At 37.4% G+C, this 20,198-nt stretch overlaps 1 protein-coding gene across 1 annotated transcript; it reads right to left on the minus strand.

The window, feature by feature from the left end:
- Positions 1 to 9,443: 9,443 nt before the first annotated feature.
- On the minus strand, positions 9,444 to 20,198 carry APELA (apelin receptor early endogenous ligand). The gene is made up of 3 exons (XM_016197808.2): positions 19,948 to 20,198; positions 18,495 to 18,584; positions 9,444 to 10,770 (listed from the first exon to the last, which is right to left on the minus strand). The coding sequence occupies exons 1-2, from the start codon at positions 20,018 to 20,020 to the stop codon at positions 18,496 to 18,498; spliced, it is 162 nt and encodes a 53-aa protein (XP_016053294.1). The 5' UTR covers positions 20,021 to 20,198; the 3' UTR covers positions 9,444 to 10,770; position 18,495.

The following is a 20,198-nucleotide window of genomic DNA, read 5'->3' on the forward strand; positions in this document are numbered from 1 at the left end:
TTAATTTTATGTTAAAATACACTCAATTTTTAATAAATTCCAACACAGAACTACATCAAATAAAGCATGAGTCTCTTCCAAGCCACTCTACCTGCCCACATTATGTGGGCTACTAAGGCTTGGGTGACTTTCAATCCTTGCGGAATACAGTCTTGCCCCACATTACATTTTGATCAATGAGGGACCGCAAATATAGGGTATGGCAAAAGTAAATTTACAGTTGTGAATACACTGTAAAACAGTTTCTCTTTGTATCATTATTTATAGTAGTGGTTTCCATAAGAACCGCAAACTTACTTTTGCTCCACTCTGTATTATGGTGGTCCCATAAGATTATAATAGAGCTGAAAATTTCCTGTAGCCATAGGGCAAGGCATTACACAAATACCATTGTGTTACAACTGCCTACAGTATTCAGTATAGTAACATGATGTACAGGCTGACAGCCTAGGAGCCGTAGGGGAACAGAATTTGTCACCCCAAAATATGCCTCTTTGGCATAAGGATTATTATAGGCTAATTAATTTTAAGAAAGAGCACAGTTGGGAGACGCTCAGAAACCAAATAAGTTACCCTTGTAAAAGACATTTACATTTGTAAGGGAAACTTCATTTGTAGGTGTGTCTCCCTGGGTTAGGCCAGGAAGGGGCTGAAGACTTATCTCTAGGATCTCCTAGCAATGACTTAAATCTGCACAATAATCTTACCCTCATTTCTGGTGCTTTTCCCATTCTTTTACTGTACTCTCCCATAACTGACTGTCCCCTCAATGTCTTTTGATGTTTTATGAAACTTGGCCAATATCATGCAGCTAGTAAACTGCATAGCATAATGGGAAATCTAAAATCAAAGAAAAAAATATATAACTGTTAACAAAGTATGTACCAAAAAAGAAAAACAAGGATTCTGGTACTGTACAAGGAACATAGAAGATATTCACTCCAGGTATCATTGTGCAAGCACATATACAAATCAGTCTTCCCTACTTTTCAGAATCAGGCCATTAAGAAAACGTAATGAAATGAACACAACTAGTTTCATAGGCACTAGAACTACCATTCTAGTTTAAGCTACCCAGAATTACAGTAGGAGCCCCTTTTCTACCCTAAAACACAATGGTGCCTCCATTCAATTGTCTAACTCCGTGGCTAAACTGATCTTTTTAAATACAAATATAATCCTTTTCAGCTTAAAACATTCCACTGGTTCTTTCAGAAAGTCGTTCTCAAACCTTAGCTTGCATATTACCTGTAGGTCTTGTTAAAAAGATTGCTGGTCCACATCTCGAGTTTGATTCAGCTGATGTGTAGTATTTCTAAGTTCCCAGGTGATGATGCTGGCCCGGAAACCTTCCTTTGTGAACCACTGCTTAAAACTTAAAAAACCTGTGGTAGATTCCTAGCCCTGTTTCAACCATTTCATACTGGATGATTCTTAACCTGCCCGAGCCTAAACCTCTGTGAATTTGTAATGATAATTCTTAACTGTAATCTGCAAATATAGGGTATGGCAAAAGTAAATTTACAGTTGTGAATACACTGTAAAACAGTTTCTCTTTGTATTATTTATAGTATTATTTTCCATAAGAACAACTGCAAACCTACTTTTGCCCCACTGTATTATGGTGGTCCCATAAGATTATAATGGAGCTGAAAATTTCCTACAGCCATAGCGCAAGGGCATTACACAAATGCCACTGTGTTACAACTACCTATTCAGTATAGTAACATGAAATTATCATGTAATGATAACTCCTAACTGTAATTCTCAGCTCATCTGTGAATTTGTATTGATAATTCTTAACTGTAATCTTTATGAGGATTAAGGGATGTTTAAATTGGCAGGAGGTGCCCGGCCGGGCGTGGGTCAGGGGTTGAGCATGGACCTAGGATCCAGGAGACCACGGTTGATTCCCGGCCAGGGAACATGGGGGCCGGATTCCCCAGTCGGGGGCGTGTGGGAGGCAACCGGTCAATGACTCTCTCATCATTGATGTCTCTCTCTCCTCCCCCCTGGCCAGGAGGTGTGGGCAATGTAGGGCCTTGGGTTCTAAGATAGTGGCTACCACTCCACTCCCTTAACCTCCCACCTCTCCTCTTTCCTCCCCTGCTTTCCTCCACCAAACAGACAGTAACATGGCAATTCTCAAATTAAGGCCCACTACCCTCATTGTGATTCCACAGGTCTGGGACCAGTAAGTTGTAGATTTCACAAGATCTTAGCCAGACTGGGGAGACCCACTCGTGAACAAGCCGCACGGTGGACACTCAGGAAGCGTCCACGAGGTGCTCCGCTAAGCCTTACAGCAGCCCTGCCTGGCCCGGCTCTGCAGCCTCCCGGCTTACCTGGAACCGACGGCTCAGGACCGAGACTGCGCTGGAACCTCAGAGCCTAGTTCCAAAGGGGACTGAGAGCCCGAAAGCCCGGGCGGGCGTGCTCTTGTCCAAGGCGCATACTTCTCCTGTGCGGTGATTGGCGGTTCCTCCGGAAGTGGGCCGGTAATGGATACGCGCATGCTCAATGACCCTTAGCAGAGGGGAAAGCTCGGGAAGGGAACTCGAGCACAGCTTGGGGCGTTTCTCTCAAAGATCAAGCTGTCGTTGGCTTTAAACTGGTCGTTTCATTCTCACTGAATGGCAGGCTTTTCAGATTCTGACTATTGAGCACCTTGATAAAAGTAAGCTGCTCACGTTGGTTTCAAAAGCTTCACCGCCACACCGTCCTCTCGGCACAAGGGAACCGAACGTGGCGGCTGGGGAGCTGGTTCGCTCGTCGGTGTGGTTGCTGAGGAAGTAGTCAAGCTTGGAACGGAGTGGGAGCTGTCGCCGCTGTGGGTCAGTTTGCAACTGAGTGGGCGAGTGGTGGGCCTGCCCACCCCGTGGAATTGTGCCACACCTCACCTCGCTCGCTGAGACCCGAGGAAGTGACAATGCAGGTAAAATTTGAGTTTTTGTGTTGGTTACGTGATAAAATGGTAATATTTTAAGTATATCGGGTTAAGTAAATAAAATGCTAATACTTTTAAAAAGGTAAAATTTGAGGAATGAATTTTAGTTGGACAAGTTGGAGGATAAATGTCTTCAGGGATCTCGGCGGTTGAGCGTCGGCCTAGGAGGCAGGCGATCCCCTTCCGATCCGGGTCAGGGCACGTGCGGGGCTGCGGGCTCGGTCCCCGGGGGGGCGTGCAGGGCAGCCGATCTAGGACTCTCATCACTGAGGTTTCTCTCTCTCTCTCCCTCTCTGAAATCAATAAAGACATTTAAGAAAAAATGGCTTTTGTGAGGCTGATGAGATAGGAAAGAATTGCTGCTGCAAGACCAGGCAAAGCTGAGGACTTGGGTCTTTAAAGGAAATAAGTGAAGCGTTTTAAACAGTTAAGATGATATAAAAGCATACCTCGGAGATAACATGGATTTGGTTCCAAACCAGTGTAGTAAAGCAAGTATTGCAATAAAAATATCTTTTTTTTTTCTTTCTGGTGGAGGGCCTTGCCTTCAGTTTGTAAAATATGCAACACTTACTGAACATGAGAAAACAAAGCATGCCTGTAATAAAATTTTAAATGTGAATGGATTACTGGCTACAATTCAGAAAACAGATCTTTTGGTGCCTTTGGTTGAGAGTCGTCCCATGGACCAAGAGGTTACCGGCCCAATTCCAGGTTGGGGCACATGCCTGGGTTGCGGGCACATACCCAGTAGGGGATTTGCAGGAGGCAGCTGATCAATGTTTCTTATCGATGTTTCCATCTCTCTCTCCCTCTCCCTTCCTCCCTCTAAAAGTCAATAAAACATATTTTTTTAAAAAGAAATCCAGTAACACTTGGTGAGCATTTAAATACAGGCGTGAATTAGAGACTCCTCAACAGATATTTTTAAAGCTGTAATGTCTAAACCTTTTGAATTACTGGTGGCAGCAACTTCCTCTCTTTTTGTTTGTTGATTTACTGTGGGGTGAGTGTATGATTTTAGTTTAAATACTATAAGATACAAAATACGAGTCATTCCCTATCATAGTTCATGACATAAAAAATTAAGATAGGCCCCGCCGTGCATGGCTCAGTGGTTGAGCATCGACCTAGGATCCAGGAGATCACAGTTTGATTCCCAGTCGGGGCACATGCCGGGATTGTGGGCTCGATCCCCAACGAGCAGGAGGCAGCCGATCAATGACTTGTCATTGATGTTTCTATCTCTCTCTCCCTCTCCCTTCCTTTCTCTGAAAGCAATAAAGATATATTTTGAAGGAAAAAAAATTAAGACAGGAGTGCCTTCATTATGACACTGAATTCTGAAAGGCTGGCTGTGCTTTGTATGGTATAGCATAATTCTACAGGATGGAGCCAGACTACCTACTGGATGCTAATTATCCTAATGATTGTTGTACATTGGATTCTTCCTCTGGATCCATTGTGCTTTAAGAATTGTTATTTTCTTTCCTACAAGACTAGTTCAGAATCAATCTTATTTTCACCCTTATTCCTTGTGTAAGAACTGAAACTGTTTTAAGTTTATCAGTGATCTAGTTTCTTAGCCAAAGAATATTTTCCAGGCCTGTTACTCTCTGACATGCTTTGTAGTCTTTGTCTCTGACTACCCTCTCTTGTTTTAGCAGTTGCTCTTCCTTTCCTGTCCTCATGCTTATATGCAAGGGTACCTGCAAACTTTTAAAATGTAGCATGAAACATGTATATGGATGTGTATCTGTATGCATACACACACCCAGTCTATGTCCTGCTGCATGTATTGAGGAAGCCAAAGAGCAGTGGTTAAAGCTTCCTGGCTTTGGAATCAGGCTCCCAGGAGTTCAAATCCAACCTCTGCCCTCTTCTTTGTGTGATCTTTGGCAAGTTACCTTTTTGTACCTGTGTTCTCATCTAGTAAAAAAGGGGTGGGGGCAATAATAGTACAACTTGCCTCTTAGATGACTATTTCTTGTACTAAATGACAGTTCATAAGTTAAATACTTGGAACAGTGTCTGGCATAGTAAATGTGTGAAAATAGGTAATAGAAAATGTGTATATTTGTGTATGTATATATGAACATACACATTACCTATAAATTCATCTACAATGTCAGAGCAGAAGGGAGAGTTAGAGGGAGCAGGTATGTCACATTTTGTTTTATATCATTTATAAGTTTCTTTTTTTTTCAGGCTCCTTTGATGCTATGTTGTGTATTCGTTTATATGATTTTAAGGCCACTTGTTCATGACTTACACGCAGTTGTTTTAATCCAGTCATTTATGACAAAGGAAAAAAAGTTGCTCTGATATAAGAATGAAGTTGTGCCAGGATATCATCATTTAACATCTCTGGTTAATAAGCAGTCTGCTGCCCAGCTTCTGAGGGCGTCTGCTGGGGGCTTATCATAAGAACACATGGAGCCCTAGCTGATTTGGTTCAGTGGTTAGAGGGTCTGCTTGTGGAATGAAGGGTCCCAGGTTCGATTCCGGCTAAGGGCACGTACCGCTGTTGCAGGCTTGATCCCCGGCCCCTGTCAGGGTGTGTGCAGGAGGCTACCAGTCGATGTGTCTCTCTCACATTCTGCTTCTCTTTCTCTCTTCCCCTTCCACTCTCTTTGAAAAGCAATGAAAAAATATCCTCAGGTGAGGATTAAAAATAGGTGATTAAAAATAAATTAAAAAAAAAGTCTTTACCAAACAACGACAACAAAAAAGAACACAGAAAAGCCACTATGGCAAGGGGACATTTAGACTATAAATAGTGAGAGTTTGTGAGGATTATTTGAGTTTCGGTTTGGATGAGGCAACTTTACTAACCTAAAACTCTCTGAAGGCCTTTGGGGCATTTGCTCCTATCCTGGGGAGGTACTCCTCAGAGAGATAGTTGATAAACCCACCTTGGCCTGGTGAGAGATTAGCCCACCTACCAGCATTGGGGTCTTTGTAACCTGGGAATATAATCTAGGATTAGGGATTTTTCACTTTCTCGATGGTAGCTGGAAATCACCCCTTTGGTTGGTAGTTGCTGACTCTCAGAGAGCCTTCTCTTTATACAAAAGATACACCTCATATTAAATTAAGACTTCATTCCTTCACCTCCCCTTGCCTGGATGGATACCAGTGTGATTAATCTGTCATTTGCTTGGAGTATGTTATTTCTCCATTTGGCTTCATTAAGAGATATTATCCTGTATGCTATTGGCTTGTGAAATCATGATTCCCACATCAAACCTGTGCTAAATTAATTGTTGGCAAAGACAAAAAATAGCTTCTGGAGCAAAATTTTGCTACCTTCCCCAAACAAAAAACACCACCACCCATACCATTATTAGAATAGTGTGAAATATTCTGCTTAAATATGATAAACAAAAAGGAATTTTCTTTTATATGAATACTATTTTTCTCTTTAAAAAAGAGTTGAAGCAAACTAATTTTTAAGTTTCCTTGAAAGAGGTTTGGTTGGGAGGGAATGAATAAGCTTTGTTCAATTAACCTATACACATTTTTCATGTGCAGGTCAGGAAACTTTTTTATTCCATTACAAAATATGTGGTTTTAATAAAAACTTTAAAACTTCTCTTATATCTTAGTGGTTAAGAGCACATTTTGGAAGGCACATGGAGTTGTATCCCAAATAGATCAGTTTACTAGACGTGTGATTTTAGGTTCCTCTTCTAAGTCCCTGTTTTCTCATCTAAAGACAGTCAAAATAATACTTAATCCCACAGGATTACTGGGAAGCCACTTTGCTGAGGCCCTTCTTTTTTCTCCACCCCCTCCTTTCCCTTTCTTCCTAACAAGTACACTTTTTACATTAAACAGCAACAACAAACATGAATAATTTAAAAAGAGAGGCTCAGATACTTTAAAAACAGAACTCCAAAAATTATAATATGGACAGTACCATCCACAATCTCATCAGAGGGAAAAGTATCTTAACAGAAAACACATGTTTGTTTTTGTGTTTTTTTTTTGGTCAAATTCCAATTTTAGAACTTTTGTTTTTTCATTTTTCAAAGCTAATATTTGGAAATATTTTTGTTTTTGTTTAATTGTAGTATTTGAACTTTTTATGACACATATGGCTCAGTATATTATACAAGTCATATTTAATTAAGCATTAAACACTATTTGAGTTATGAAACACACTGTCTACAACTCACTGGAGAAAAAAATAGTGTGAAAATTGACAACTAACATATTCTACCAGGTAATATTGCATTAAAAATAGAAAAACTGAGGAATGGCTACATTCCAAATATTCCTTTACTATTACCCATTACAGTTGAAAACTTAGAAGGCACTCTTCCCCTCCTGGGAGCAAGTCCAAGCCTTTCTCTTCCCCTTTTTCTTCCCCCACAGGCAAGTATCCCCCACGAGACTTGCAACCAGGGGGAGCAATGAGCAGCAGCAGCTCATCTCAGGCTTTCCCTGGACCTGTCTCCAAGGCCCTCTTTTCTGACTTTCCAGTGAGCCAGAGCAGCCCTGCCTAGGGTCTCCTGTTGCTTCCTCTATCCTAAGCCCTTCCCTGTTTCACTGTCCCTAGCTTTAATAAATATACTCTCAAAAGAACAAACAAAAAGCTTTGAAGAATATTATAGTCACTTACCTAGCAAGTGCCACAAAACAGTTGATATAAGGTATGAGAACATGAGGAAATAGAGTATGTATTATAATAATTCTAAGAGAATAGGGTCAGGAGATAGTTGTAGGTAGTTCTTAGGTGTACAATCAGATGACAAACTTTCAGATGAAACTGATTGAACTTTTCTGTAGATCAATTAACAGGAGCAGGAGCCTCTGTCAACCTCAGTACTTCCCTTACCAGGACTCCTTGGAATCCAATTATATGATTTTATAGTAAGATGTAAACTCAGATGTAAAAAGCCAGGGCTAGAATCCAGTGTACTTTCCATGAACACTCCGTCCAGGTGGAAGCCAAGAAAGAAAAATGGGATACAGATCTAGGGTTTAGGAGTGAGGTCATTTTGGAAAGTGAAAAGGGAAGAATCAAAGGGCTGGAACTCAGGCTCCAATATGCCTAAAATAAGGCTCTTGTTACTGAGAGGATTAGCATTACTAATTTTTTCCTTTTGCCTCAGGCTCTGACATGGCTTAACTGACCCAGTCTTTTTCAGAAAAGTTTGGTATTTTGTTCATCATGCTTCTTTTTGGTGTTAATTTTTTTTAAAATGGTATAAAAATACTACTAATCTTGATTACTAAGGCTTTTGATACACTCTTATATTTTGTACATACTCATTCTAGTTCTGGCTCTTCAGAAAGTGAAAATGATGCAGCAATGTGACCAAAGAGACTGATTTCAGAGTTTGGAAGGAACTGAGCCAAAGAAAGAAGGGATCAACATACATTTATTTATTTATTTTAGAGAGGAAGAGAGAAAAGAGAGAAACATCAGTCGCCTGCCTCCTGCTCACCCCCTACTGGTGATTGACCCACAATCCAGGTATGTGCACTGACCAGGAATCGAACCAGTGACCCACTCCTGCTGCATGGGTGGACTCTCAACACTGAGCCACACCGGCTGGGTTACTATTGTTCTTTTGTCTACTACTCCATCTGCTCTACTTCACTGACTTACCCCCACAGCCCCAAGTTGGGGTGACACCATTATTTCTGATCCCCTTAACCATCTTGGTTAAACTATGTAAAACCTTTTTTCTTTTATATTATGAAAAAATTAGACATTACAAAGAACTTTTAATAGTAAAATAATAAACACCAAATTGTAGAGATGGTTAAGTTTTAAGTACACATATTTGACATTCCTCTGGTCTACTGTTCCCCCTCACCAAAGAATAAAATATGGTTCTTTTGTCATAGACTTGTTCTAGTATGCCACTTTCAGCATACATGCCACTGCTGGTTTAGTTTTTATAGATTTCGAGAATCTTTGCCCTTACTTTGATAATCTAGAATTAAGTAAAAAAATCTGCCGTGGCAGGGTATATAACTAGGCTATTCAGTCTGAAATGTTTCAATTAAAAGGAACAAGCAATGGAATAGAGACAAGTGTCAGGAACATTTCTGTCATGCTGTGCTCAATACTCTGAACATATACAAACTAAGGACAAGTTCTGGACAACTAGACACTCAAATCACTGAGTGTTGTAATGAACAATTATTGAAGTGGTATGAGCAGAAATCTATAAACCTTTTATTACTTTACAGTGGTATAGGTGGATTTTAACTTTCTATGAATGTGAGAATCTACTTGAAAAAGTACAGGCTTGTATTCATTGAGATCTATCTGAACTATAGATTGTTTTTTTCTTTTTTTGTACAAAATATATAAACATATCAATAAGTACATGTTTTAAACATAAGTATAACTGATAATAGCTTATGTTTCTACTAAAATGACTTTATGTAAAAGAATTATAATTTACCCAGAAAATCATTTAGAATTTTCCCAAATACCCAATTGAAATAACGAGGTAACACATTTTATAAAACATCTTTTGTTTGTATGTAAATTTAATTACAATGCTTTTTATAAACATCTTCCATTCTAAAAGACACCATTAATAAGCTATGAAAGGGAGACAAACTCTAGGATGTCAGAATTTCTATATCAAATTCTTTATATATCAATCCCAACCTTTTATTTTTACAAAATAAGAGTTATTGGTTTATGGCTTCTACCTTTTTATAAAGTAAAATTTTCAGTCAGGATATGAATTTGTAAATTTTATACCTGGAATTAACTTACAGTAAAATAATAGAAACTTTATGACACTGAGCTAACAGTCTTTCAATAAATACAAATTAAGAGCATATTTAAAACTTGGGAACACTTAATTATCAATACAATTCAGATTTAGTCTGGATAGTTCACTTCTTGGGTAATCATTCATATCCCTAAATTCCTCTGACTTCCACCCCTCCCCCCCCAAGTCTCACCACCACAGGAGGTTGAAGAGCACCAAAACAGAGCCTAGCTGAATGATGAGCACTCGTATGTTAGAGATATTGCCCAGCTTGGGACTTCAGTGGCATAACTATATTTTAAATGTCAAATTTAAGTGAGCCTTTCTAAGAAACTGTACAAATGAATCAAGGACATAAAATAGAACTTCAAAGGAAATCAAACATTGGCTTCTCATAGTTATATGATGAGAAAAAGATTCAGAAATGAACATTTCAGTTTTAAAATAAAATGAGCTACAATTAATGTATAAATGAATGAATATTATTCAAAATAAAAACTTTCATAAACATGAAAGTCTATACTATAAAATTGGTAGCAATTAATAGCTTCTTTCTTAGTCTTTGTATATAAATAATTGAAGAACCAATTATTTTTTCTTAATTCTGCAAAGCCAAATAGTCATTGAAATTGACTCCAGGTTTAGCATTTTTAAAAATAATCACTCAAACATATACAAAATTATTTTAATAGTTTTGAAAAATTATAGGAATATGAAGGACCGATTTTAAATTCTTGCACTTTTTACTATTAGAAAGTCTCAAGATATTACAAAGTATTTTTCTTTCTAACCCATGTAAGAATTATAATGTGCAGAAAAAGATGAGAGATTTTTGTTATGCAGGTAAATAACTGTGCTTCAGACTGTAATTGCTTTTGAATTTATGTTATTTTCCCTCTAAAAAGAAAACAGAAAAAAGAGAATCTTGTGAAACTAATAAGACATCCCAGGTGCTTTCAAAGGATTACTTTTCATACAGGAACTTCTAAGCAAGCACACTATTGTGTGGGTGGATATTTTTCATTCACTCTTCTTCTTCATCTGGCAGACCGGGTGAAGTTAGCAAGAGAAGATCTATATTTGAAAGGCAAAGGAGAAAGAACATTATAATAAGAAATACTAACTAGCAGACCAATTTACCCATGCTTAATTTTTTTTACTGGACAAAGAGTTATGAAAATTTCACAACTTCAATAAAGGACAAAAACGCATGATAATCTCAATAGACAAAAAAGTTATCAAAACCCAACACTCTTCTTTCATGATAAAAACATTCAGCACACTAGGAATAAAAGGGAACTCCTTCAACTTGATAAAGACATCTACAAAGACCCATAGGTAGCATCACACTTAATGGTGAAAGAGAGAATGCTTTCCATTTAAGATAAGGAGTGAAATAAGGATGTCTGTTCTCACCACTTCTATTGAACATTGTACTGGAGGTTCTAGTTAGGGAAATTAGGCAAGGAAAATACATAAAATACATCCAGATTAAGAAGGAAGGAAGAGCTAAAACCACCTCTATTTGCATATGACATGTGCTTGTACATAGCAAGTCCTAAGGAACCTGCTAATGAATCAATAATTTCATTAAGGTTACAGGATGTAAGGTCAATAGCCGAAAATTGGTTATGTATTTATACATTAGTAATGAACAATTAAAAAAATGAAATAAAATGTTATGTATAATACCAGCAAAAGAATAAAACATTTAGGGATAAATTAAACAAAAGAAGTATAAAACTTGTATCCTAAAAATTATAAAACATTGTTGAAAGAAATTTAAAGTAGATATGAATAAATGGAAATACATCCCATGTTCATGGATTGGAAAACTTAACTGTCAACATGATGATATTTCCCATATTGATCTGCAGATTCAACACAATCCCTATCCAAATCATAGCTGGCTCTTTGCAGACATTGACAATCTAACCTTAAATTTCACATGGAGCCCTAGCTGCTTTTGCTCAGTGGTTAGAGCGGCGGACTGCGGACTGAAGGGTCCCAGGTTTAATTCTAGCCAAGGGCATGTACCTCGGTTGCAGGCTCGACCCCTGGCCCTGGTCGGGGTGAGTGCAGGATGCAACCAATCAGTGTGTCTCTCTCACATTGATGTTTCTCTCACTCCCACACTCCCTGAAAAGCAGTGGAAAAAATATCCTCGGGTGAGGATTAAAAAAAAAAATTTCATATGGAAATTCAAAGGAACCAGAATAATCTAAACAATCTTGAAGAACTACAAAGTTGGAGGATTCAGTCTCAGTTTACAAAGTTGGTACAATACTACAATCATCAAGACATATAGTATTAACACAAGGATTGACATATGGATCAATGAAATAGAACCAAGAGTCCAGAAATAGCCTGACATTTACGTCAATTGATTTTTGACAATAGTGCCAACCAATATAATTCAATGAGGGAAAAACAGTGTTTTCAACAAATGGCACTAGATATCTAAACTGAAGATCTACATGCAAAAGAAGTTGGATCCCTTTCTTACACCATGTACAGAATTTAACTCAAAATGGATCATAAATGTGCTAAAACTTAGAAAACATAGGTGTAAATATTTGTGACCTTGGATTAGTCAGTGTTTTTTTTAATATGACACCTAAACCACAATAAACCCTCCAGGCATGCCATGAGTAATAAACTTCTGTTTTGCAATCTATCTGTAGACAGCTGTTGAGTTAAGGTTCACCATTCTGTGCTCTAGGTGCTCCACTTAACAAATGTTAATTTAACAAAGTCAGAACACCACATTCTGTCTTCAGGAAATTTGCAGCAGGCTGAGGGTAGAGAGGAAGAGTGCAGTCAGTTAGCACATTATTACAATGCAGAGGGTCAAGTACTTTGATGGAAGTATACAAATGGTGCTGAGGGAAAAAGTGGGCATCTGATACAATTGGTAGGTGTATCAAAATCAGAGAACAATTCTTGAAGGATGAATAGATAGTGAGGTAAAGAAGAAAGGACATTGCAGGCAGAAGTGTAGCAAGAGGTGAAGAATTGACTGACTTTAAAGTAATGGTAATAGTAATAATTGTAACCACTATCTATTCAGCACTTATTCTGTGCTAGGGATGGCTATGATAAGGTTAGGTACCATTTCTAGCTCTGTCTTTATAGGCTTGGAAGTGGAGGGAGGCTTAGAGAGGATAAATGACTTACTGATGATCACCAGTGAGTGAACTATATGGCCAGAGCTCAAATCCAGGAAGTCCAAAACAGTCTTAATTCTTTCTTATTCCCTCTGAAAGAGGGGAGGGGAGAAGAGGTGGCAGGTGATGCTGAAGAGGTACATTTTATAAGGTGCTGTTCTTTATTTTTTTTATTTTTTTTATATATCTTTATTGATTTCAGAGAGAGGAAAGGAGAGGGAGAACTAGAAACATCAATGATGAGAGAGTCATCGATCAAGCCCGCAACCCGGGCATGTGCCCTGACCGGGAATCGAACCCTGATCGCCTGGATCCTAGGTTGATGCTCAACTGCTGAGCCACGCCCGGCCGGGCAAGGTGCTCTTCTTTAAATTATGGGAGTTCTCACTGTCCTGAAGGCTATAGGGACACTTAAGGACTTTAATCATGGTGTGACATGATTGGATTTAGTTTGAAAAGATCAGATGTTAAAAAAAATGGACTTTCCAAAACAAGAACTGGAGGCTGGAGTGATCAGTTAAGATATTGAAGTCATGTTGGGGAGATGTAACAGGCACTAAGATAGTAGTAATCCAGATGAAGGGAAGGGAACATAAAAAAATATTTCAAGGTAGCCCTGACTGATGTGGCTCAGTTGATTGAGCATTGTCCTGTGTACCAAAAGGTCTCCAGTTTGATTCCCAGTCAGGGCACATGCCCAGGTTGTGGGTTTGGTCCCCTGTCCAGGTGCACGCAGGAGGCAACCAATTGATGTTTCTTCCTCACATAGATATTTCTCTCTCCCTCTTCCTTCATGTCTTTCTAAAATCAATAAAAATATATTTTAAAAAAGTATTTCAAGGTAGAAATGATAATCCTAGTAGTAAATGTGAGGGCACTGTGTTCGGAAATTCACATTGAGATAGTAACGTATATTTCATCGCATCTGGGATCTTACATAGTAAACATCTAATATATAGTATTTTTATAATTCTCCAAATTTTTAGAACACAGGAGAAATATCTGAGTGGGGAGAATTGAGTTTACTTTTAAGTGTTCATTCATCAAATATTTCTGAAGAACTTACTGCAGTCGCTGGGCATTTAGCTATGATCAAAGCAAAGTCCCTGTTCTCACGGAATTTACATTTTTTTTTTTTTTTTAAACATATCTTTATTGATTTCAGAGAGAGGAAAGGAGAGGGAGAGAGAGACAGAAACATCAATGATGAGAGAGTCATTGATCGGCTGCAGCCCGCAACCCAGGCATGTGCCCTGACTGCGAATCGAACCCTGATTGCCTGGATCCTAGGTCGACGCTTAACCGCTGAGCCACGCCCGGCCGGGCACGGAACTTACATTCTAATGAAGAGAGGGAGACACTAAACAAATAACAAAGTAAATATACGTTATGTCAGGTAGCATTAGGTGTTATGGAAGAAAAATAAACCGGGAAAAGAGAAACCAGGGTGGAGTGAGGTATGCTTTTTTTTTTTTTTTTTTAAAGACTTTATTTTAGTATTGCTTTTTTTGTACAAAGGATCATCAGGGAAGTCTTTCTTGATGACATCTATGATATTGGAATCAAGAACCGAGTTATAGGAGTAAGCTGTGCAGAAGCCATGGTAGAGATTTGCATATACACTGTAAACATGAGCTTAAAGAGTCCATAGGACAGCTAAGGTGATTCCAAGGATGCATTTGGACACCATTACTGGTCCTGAAGGGAATAGTGATTTGTTCCAGAGATAAATATTCAAAAGGAAGGATGGTGTCATTGAAACCAAGGAAAATCCACTCTATGATATTACCTACAGCTAGATAACTGAGATTAGGACCAAATACGTTCACTGGATTTGAGAAGAAGAAAGTCACTAGGAACCCTTCCCAGAATGTAACGGATAACAGTGTGTTGACAATAGATGGGAGGACAGGAAAGAGCCATCTTTTCAAGAAATTTGGGTGTGTATAAAGCATGGGCTGGTCATGAGAGCACAATAGAGTCAATGGTGCACTTTTTTTTTTTTGTAGAAAATAGGCCAGTTTTGACTCAGGAACATTCTGGGGAAGAAAGGGAGTAATTGCTGGATCAAAGTTCCTGAGATGTAGAGAGATTGACTGTTCTTAAGAGAGGAATCTGTTAGTGAAAGACTAGGAAGATAAAATGGAAGTGTTGCAGATACAGATGTTTGTAGTTTGTGGGCAGGGTCTGAGTTTGCAGCTTGATTATCTTCATTTTCTCTGAGAAGAGGAATTATCTCTTGCTGTGAGTTGGAAAAAGAGGTTAAGAAGTTTAAAGAAACTAGAGGTCATTAAAGATTTGAAATATAAATGAATGGGAATCAGAGGCACCTAAGAATAAGCGGAAGAGCACTGTCTAGAGAGCCCTGCTAAAGTTGGACATGAAGTGCTCCACTAAAGTGGAGATTCTGTGCTGAAGGCAAAGTTGGCTTTCTGCTCAGCCAAAAAGGCAGAATGGAATGAGAATGGCCAAGACTATAGGACACTTGTGGAAAGAGTTGGGAAGCAGGGCAGAGATTTGGTCAAGGAGGTAAGAGGTCCATGATTTTGAGGCGTAAGAATAAGGCAGAAAATAGAGAACTAGAAAAACTTACATTTTGAATGGTAATCAAGGGTGGCAATTATAGAATTGTATACCTGAAACCCAAATAATTTTATTAACCAATGTCACTGCAATAAATTTAAAATTTTTTTTGAAAGGGCGGCAAGAGAATAGTAGCTGGTCTCAATTTATAAAAGGTAACTTTACCAAATTTCTTTTCATAGCCATTACTTCTAGTAGATGAAAATGGGCAAGAGGGTGGGAAGACTTTTACTTTTGACTTTACATACTTCCATATTGTTAGAAAAAAGTTTACACCATGAAAATGTATTACCATTATTATTAAAAAGCTAGATAGAATATGTACTAACAGGATTTGTAGTTATCTAGAGTACACATTTATAAATAAAAGCAATGCTATAGTAAGATTTTACTATTGGAAAGGGGAAATTAGAGTCGAAAACCCCTACCCCACTTTCTACTCTATACCTCTCACAGTGAACTGTAAGCTTGGAATTCCTGACACCTTTTCTTTTGCTTCCCTCCAGTCTAATTCACTTAGGGCTGAATGTGATGTGGAAATATTTCTGTGAGAAGAAAAATACCAAGAAAATGAATTGTACGCAGCATAGGTTTTCTATTTGATTAAGTTTATTTCTATTTAATTGTTAGGAAATCTTCCTGAGGATCACTGAAGAGGACTAGAAGCTGGAAAAGTTGACATTCAAGGTAATAGAACATTTCTATTAAGTGAGTTAAAAGTCTAAACCATTCTAACGGGTTAATCTGGAAAAATTCCAAAGTTAACTGTTTACCTTACCTATCCTTTTACAGTTTTACTTGACCCTAACTGAATCAAATAACCATGTGTGATTTTATCTAAAGCATGCAGGAAAACAGAAGGGAATAAATGAAAGGGTGGTTCTGCCTCAGAGTTCCACTACCTAGGTCTATTGTGCCGTTACCCAGTTATCAAGTTGTCAAGATGTTTTGTTGCAAGATGTATTAAAAATGTGCAGATATTTAGGACAGTGAGAATTGTGCGATCAAATTTGAAGGTAGCACTTGTTGTTATAGCACTGGTTCAGCAAGATCTTGGGAAATTATCTAATGTTTACCTTGCATTGTTTCTTATACTATCTCTGGATTCAAAAATAAGGCTTTTACCATTCTTCAAAGAACTGTAGCTAGAATGTAGGACTAGTCTACTGACAAAATGAATGCTGTAAGCTGAGTAGTTCTTTAAAGTGGATCAGCCTAATTTTGTAAAGGATTGCTATTATTAAATAGTTCATATGGCCTTCACTCAAATTTCCCCTTAGTTTACAAATTTGGTTTGTAGGTCAGAATTTTTTCTTAACTTTGACAATTCAAATTTCCCAACTCTATCTTGTTTACTTGCAACACTAGTTTTTATGGCAGGTGGTTTGTAGAGAAAGTCAATATAACCTGTGGCTAACTATGGGCTTTTATTCAAAGTTATGTAAGGTATCTTGCTCTGTATATGCAGGAATTCCCTTGCTATTGTGAAATGCCTCTTCTCCTCTTTGTTATTTGTGGAGGAGTGCTGGGAAAATCTTGAACTTCACTTCTCAGCACAGATTTTACCATTATTTATTTAGATGTGAGAGTGAAATGCATTATCAAGACACAGCAAGTAATTTTTTAAACATATAAAATCCATTTAAAGCATGTTTGAGCATCTACTAATTGTCTTCTCAAGAACTTATTATATCTTTCTGGATTCTTCACCAAATTTATTTTTCATATGTTGATAGCAAAGTAATTTGTTACAGATTACAGGCATAGAGAACTTGGCTTTTTGTCTTAGTCCTTATGAGAAATGCTTATTACTGAAATGCTTATTATTGAATCTTCCTTCTTTTAATGTCCTACTGAGGACTCTCATTGGTTTTGAAAAGCATGTATTAAACAATAGGTATAGCAACCATTCTTTCTTCATGAATAGTGCCATAAATGCTAATGTCTCTAGGCCAACTGAATACGCTAATTCAGCAATTGCCTGTGTATGTTAACAACCAAGGAATATTTCTATGGCGTTTTTTAAAGAAAAATATATTTTATGACTTCACAAGCTTAAAATTATTACAATGGAATGCCAAGTTATTTATTTTTAGTATGAAATAACTTAAACTTGGGCAGTGTTTGAAGTTAATTGATTCAGATGATATTACTGATGATGGTGGTGGTGCAAAACATCACTGGTCTTTTAATCTTTTTTTTTTCTCTCAACAAAAAATAGGGGGTAGGAGCAACATTCTATTCAGAATTTATCCTTAAACATGCAACCATAAAGACTAATTCTATGAGTGAGGCTGTAAAGCTGCCATGCCATTAATATCAAGTTGATTTTGCATATTAAAAGAAATATTTTCAGGAAAAATAAACTGTATATTGAGGATAGCACATCATTCATATAGTGTTGGGCAAATACATCTAAGTGCTTTCAAGCACATAGTGGTCTTAATGGGAAATACGCTTGTTCTGGATAACATAGGGAGCTATTCAGTGTTTTTCAAAACACATATTTAAAGATACTTTCATAATTATATTCTACTGGTGCCTGATTTTTTAATTATAATTGTCAAACACACACAATAGTATTAATCCCCATATAACTATCATTCAGATTCAACAATTATCAAGATTTTCCTACATTTTCCTCATCTATCCCATTAAACTACTTTCAATCATCATGTCATTTCACTGTTTCATCTGTTAGCAAGAATCCTTTAACCAGGGTTGGGGAATGTTTGGCCCACAGGCCATATATTGCCCAAGAAATCTTTTGGTCAAGGCAACTGCAGGCTGGACTCGGAATTCAATAAATCTAGGAGTTTTTTTCCACAGGTAATTTTAAAGTTGATAATTTTGTATGACCTTTGAATGATGTTATAAATATCCAAATGTCTCTTGGCAGGAGAAAGGTTCTCCACCCCTGCGGCTTAAACTGACATTACCATAAAGCCATTATCACAAGTTACAAAACAAGAATAGACATTCTTTGGTATGTACATCCAACCTGGAACATTGCCTAAAAGTAGGAAAGCTATTTCCCATCAGAAATACCTCAGGGGAAGGGCACTCGTGAATGGAGAGGCATACATCTCCTCTGATGGCAGCTGAATCTGTGTAGTTTCCTTCTCGTAGCCAAATTAGCTGAGGGGAAAAAAGAGAAATATTAGGAGCATTTTTCAGAAAATTAACTGGTTTTTAGTCTGGGGAATGCAAGGAATTATTTAGGATCCAAACTATAATGTGATTATTTGCTATTTGTTGAGATGTGATTATGATATAAAAAATTAATGCGATGCAGATACACAAGGTACATTCCCAACAGTTCATGTTAATAGCAGGAACTAATAGTAATCTCCTCTTCCTACATGCCTTCTTCCTAAATGCTTCTGGACCTTTTATTTTATGTAGTAAGTTAATCACAAATATTTTACAAGAACATTGTCCAAGGTGTTCCATATTTCAGAAAAGTAGTAGTTTGAATGGCAATTCCTATGACCGGTAAGAAGGAATGCTTTCTGAGTTGCTAATTTGGAACTTTATTCTTATTTATGTAAAAGGGCACACCAGGGGACTCCGTTTGAAATTACCTCAAGGATCAAACTTCTGTTTAACTAAAAGGCAGAGACTGACTTTTTAACCAGTTACTTACCATTTTCTGTTCTAAATTGAGAATTATATTATCAGGTCAATAATATAACATATTTGGATATAAATATAACTACCTTTTTGTGTAAATTTGGGTTTGTTTTTTCCTGAGTCAGAAAACTTTCTGATTTTTTTACTTGCCAGTGCTTTGAAATCTTAGCTATTTGGTTTTGAAGTAAAAGCTCATTAGAATAGCTGTTTACTAAATTCTTATTGGACAAGAACAACACAACTTATATCATCTTTGAAAAATATGTCAAGTTAATATTTATCTTGACCATACATATTTTTGACATTTTTAGCTTTATATGTACAGTAACACTAAAATTGTACTTTTTGTTTTAAGTGACACATCTAATTACATAACTGGAAATAATAGTTATCGGCCCATTTTAAGAATTCATCTACAATTTGTCACATTATGATTTTTATATGTTGTTAATTCAGTTAATGTTGCCCCACTCCAGCCAGCAACATGCTCTTTTAATAAACTGCTTTGGATTCTGCATTTTATCTAAAAATCTATATGTTTTGTTTACCTCTAATGAATAGACCAAACATTTCCATTCCTTTTTACTTGTAAGGACGACATATGTACAGTAGCTAAGGGATCAATATTCTTTAAAATTAGAAAAATAGTGGTAAAATATTTATCATCATTTTAATATCCAGCTATTTTTAAAACATCCAAATAATAGACCTAGCAGGATAGATAGCATACTTCTAAAACCCTACACACTCCCAGTACCCTCAAGCACAACTAAGTGATTTTCAACATAAACACAATCATGCTCAGAGCCCCACGGACACCAAGAGGCATAAAAACAAGTTACTTGGTACAAATATATCAAAGTCTTACCTGGTCTCTGTCCATTGATAAGAAGACTCATCATAAAAATTAAAAATACAAAAAAGAATTGTTGAAATCTCATTTTTCTGCCACACTAAAATGGAGCAGTAGCTCTCAAAGTAAATCAAACTTCTTTCAACAGTCTGTGCAATATCTGCGTGGCTCTTCTCACATTCTAATGACAAACCTCGGAGAACTGCCAGCTGCCTTTTCCAGAAAGGTTAATGATCACATCAGACAGGGTTACTGGTGTGTTGTGC

This window comes from Miniopterus natalensis, chromosome 4 (assembly GCF_054644295.1).
Source record: "Miniopterus natalensis isolate mMinNat1 chromosome 4, mMinNat1.hap1, whole genome shotgun sequence".
In the NCBI taxonomy this organism is placed as follows: Eukaryota; Metazoa; Chordata; class Mammalia; order Chiroptera; family Miniopteridae; genus Miniopterus; species Miniopterus natalensis.

Excerpts from the sequence above, each read along its gene's own strand:
- APELA (XM_016197808.2), bottom strand. The coding sequence starts at position 20,020 with ATGAGATTTCAACAATTCTTTTTTGTATTTTTAATTTTTATGATGAGT. Across the intron at positions 18,585-19,947 it reads TATCAATGGACAGAGACCAG|CTAATTTGGCTACGAGAAGG; the intron begins GTAAGACTTTGA and ends TTTTCCCCTCAG.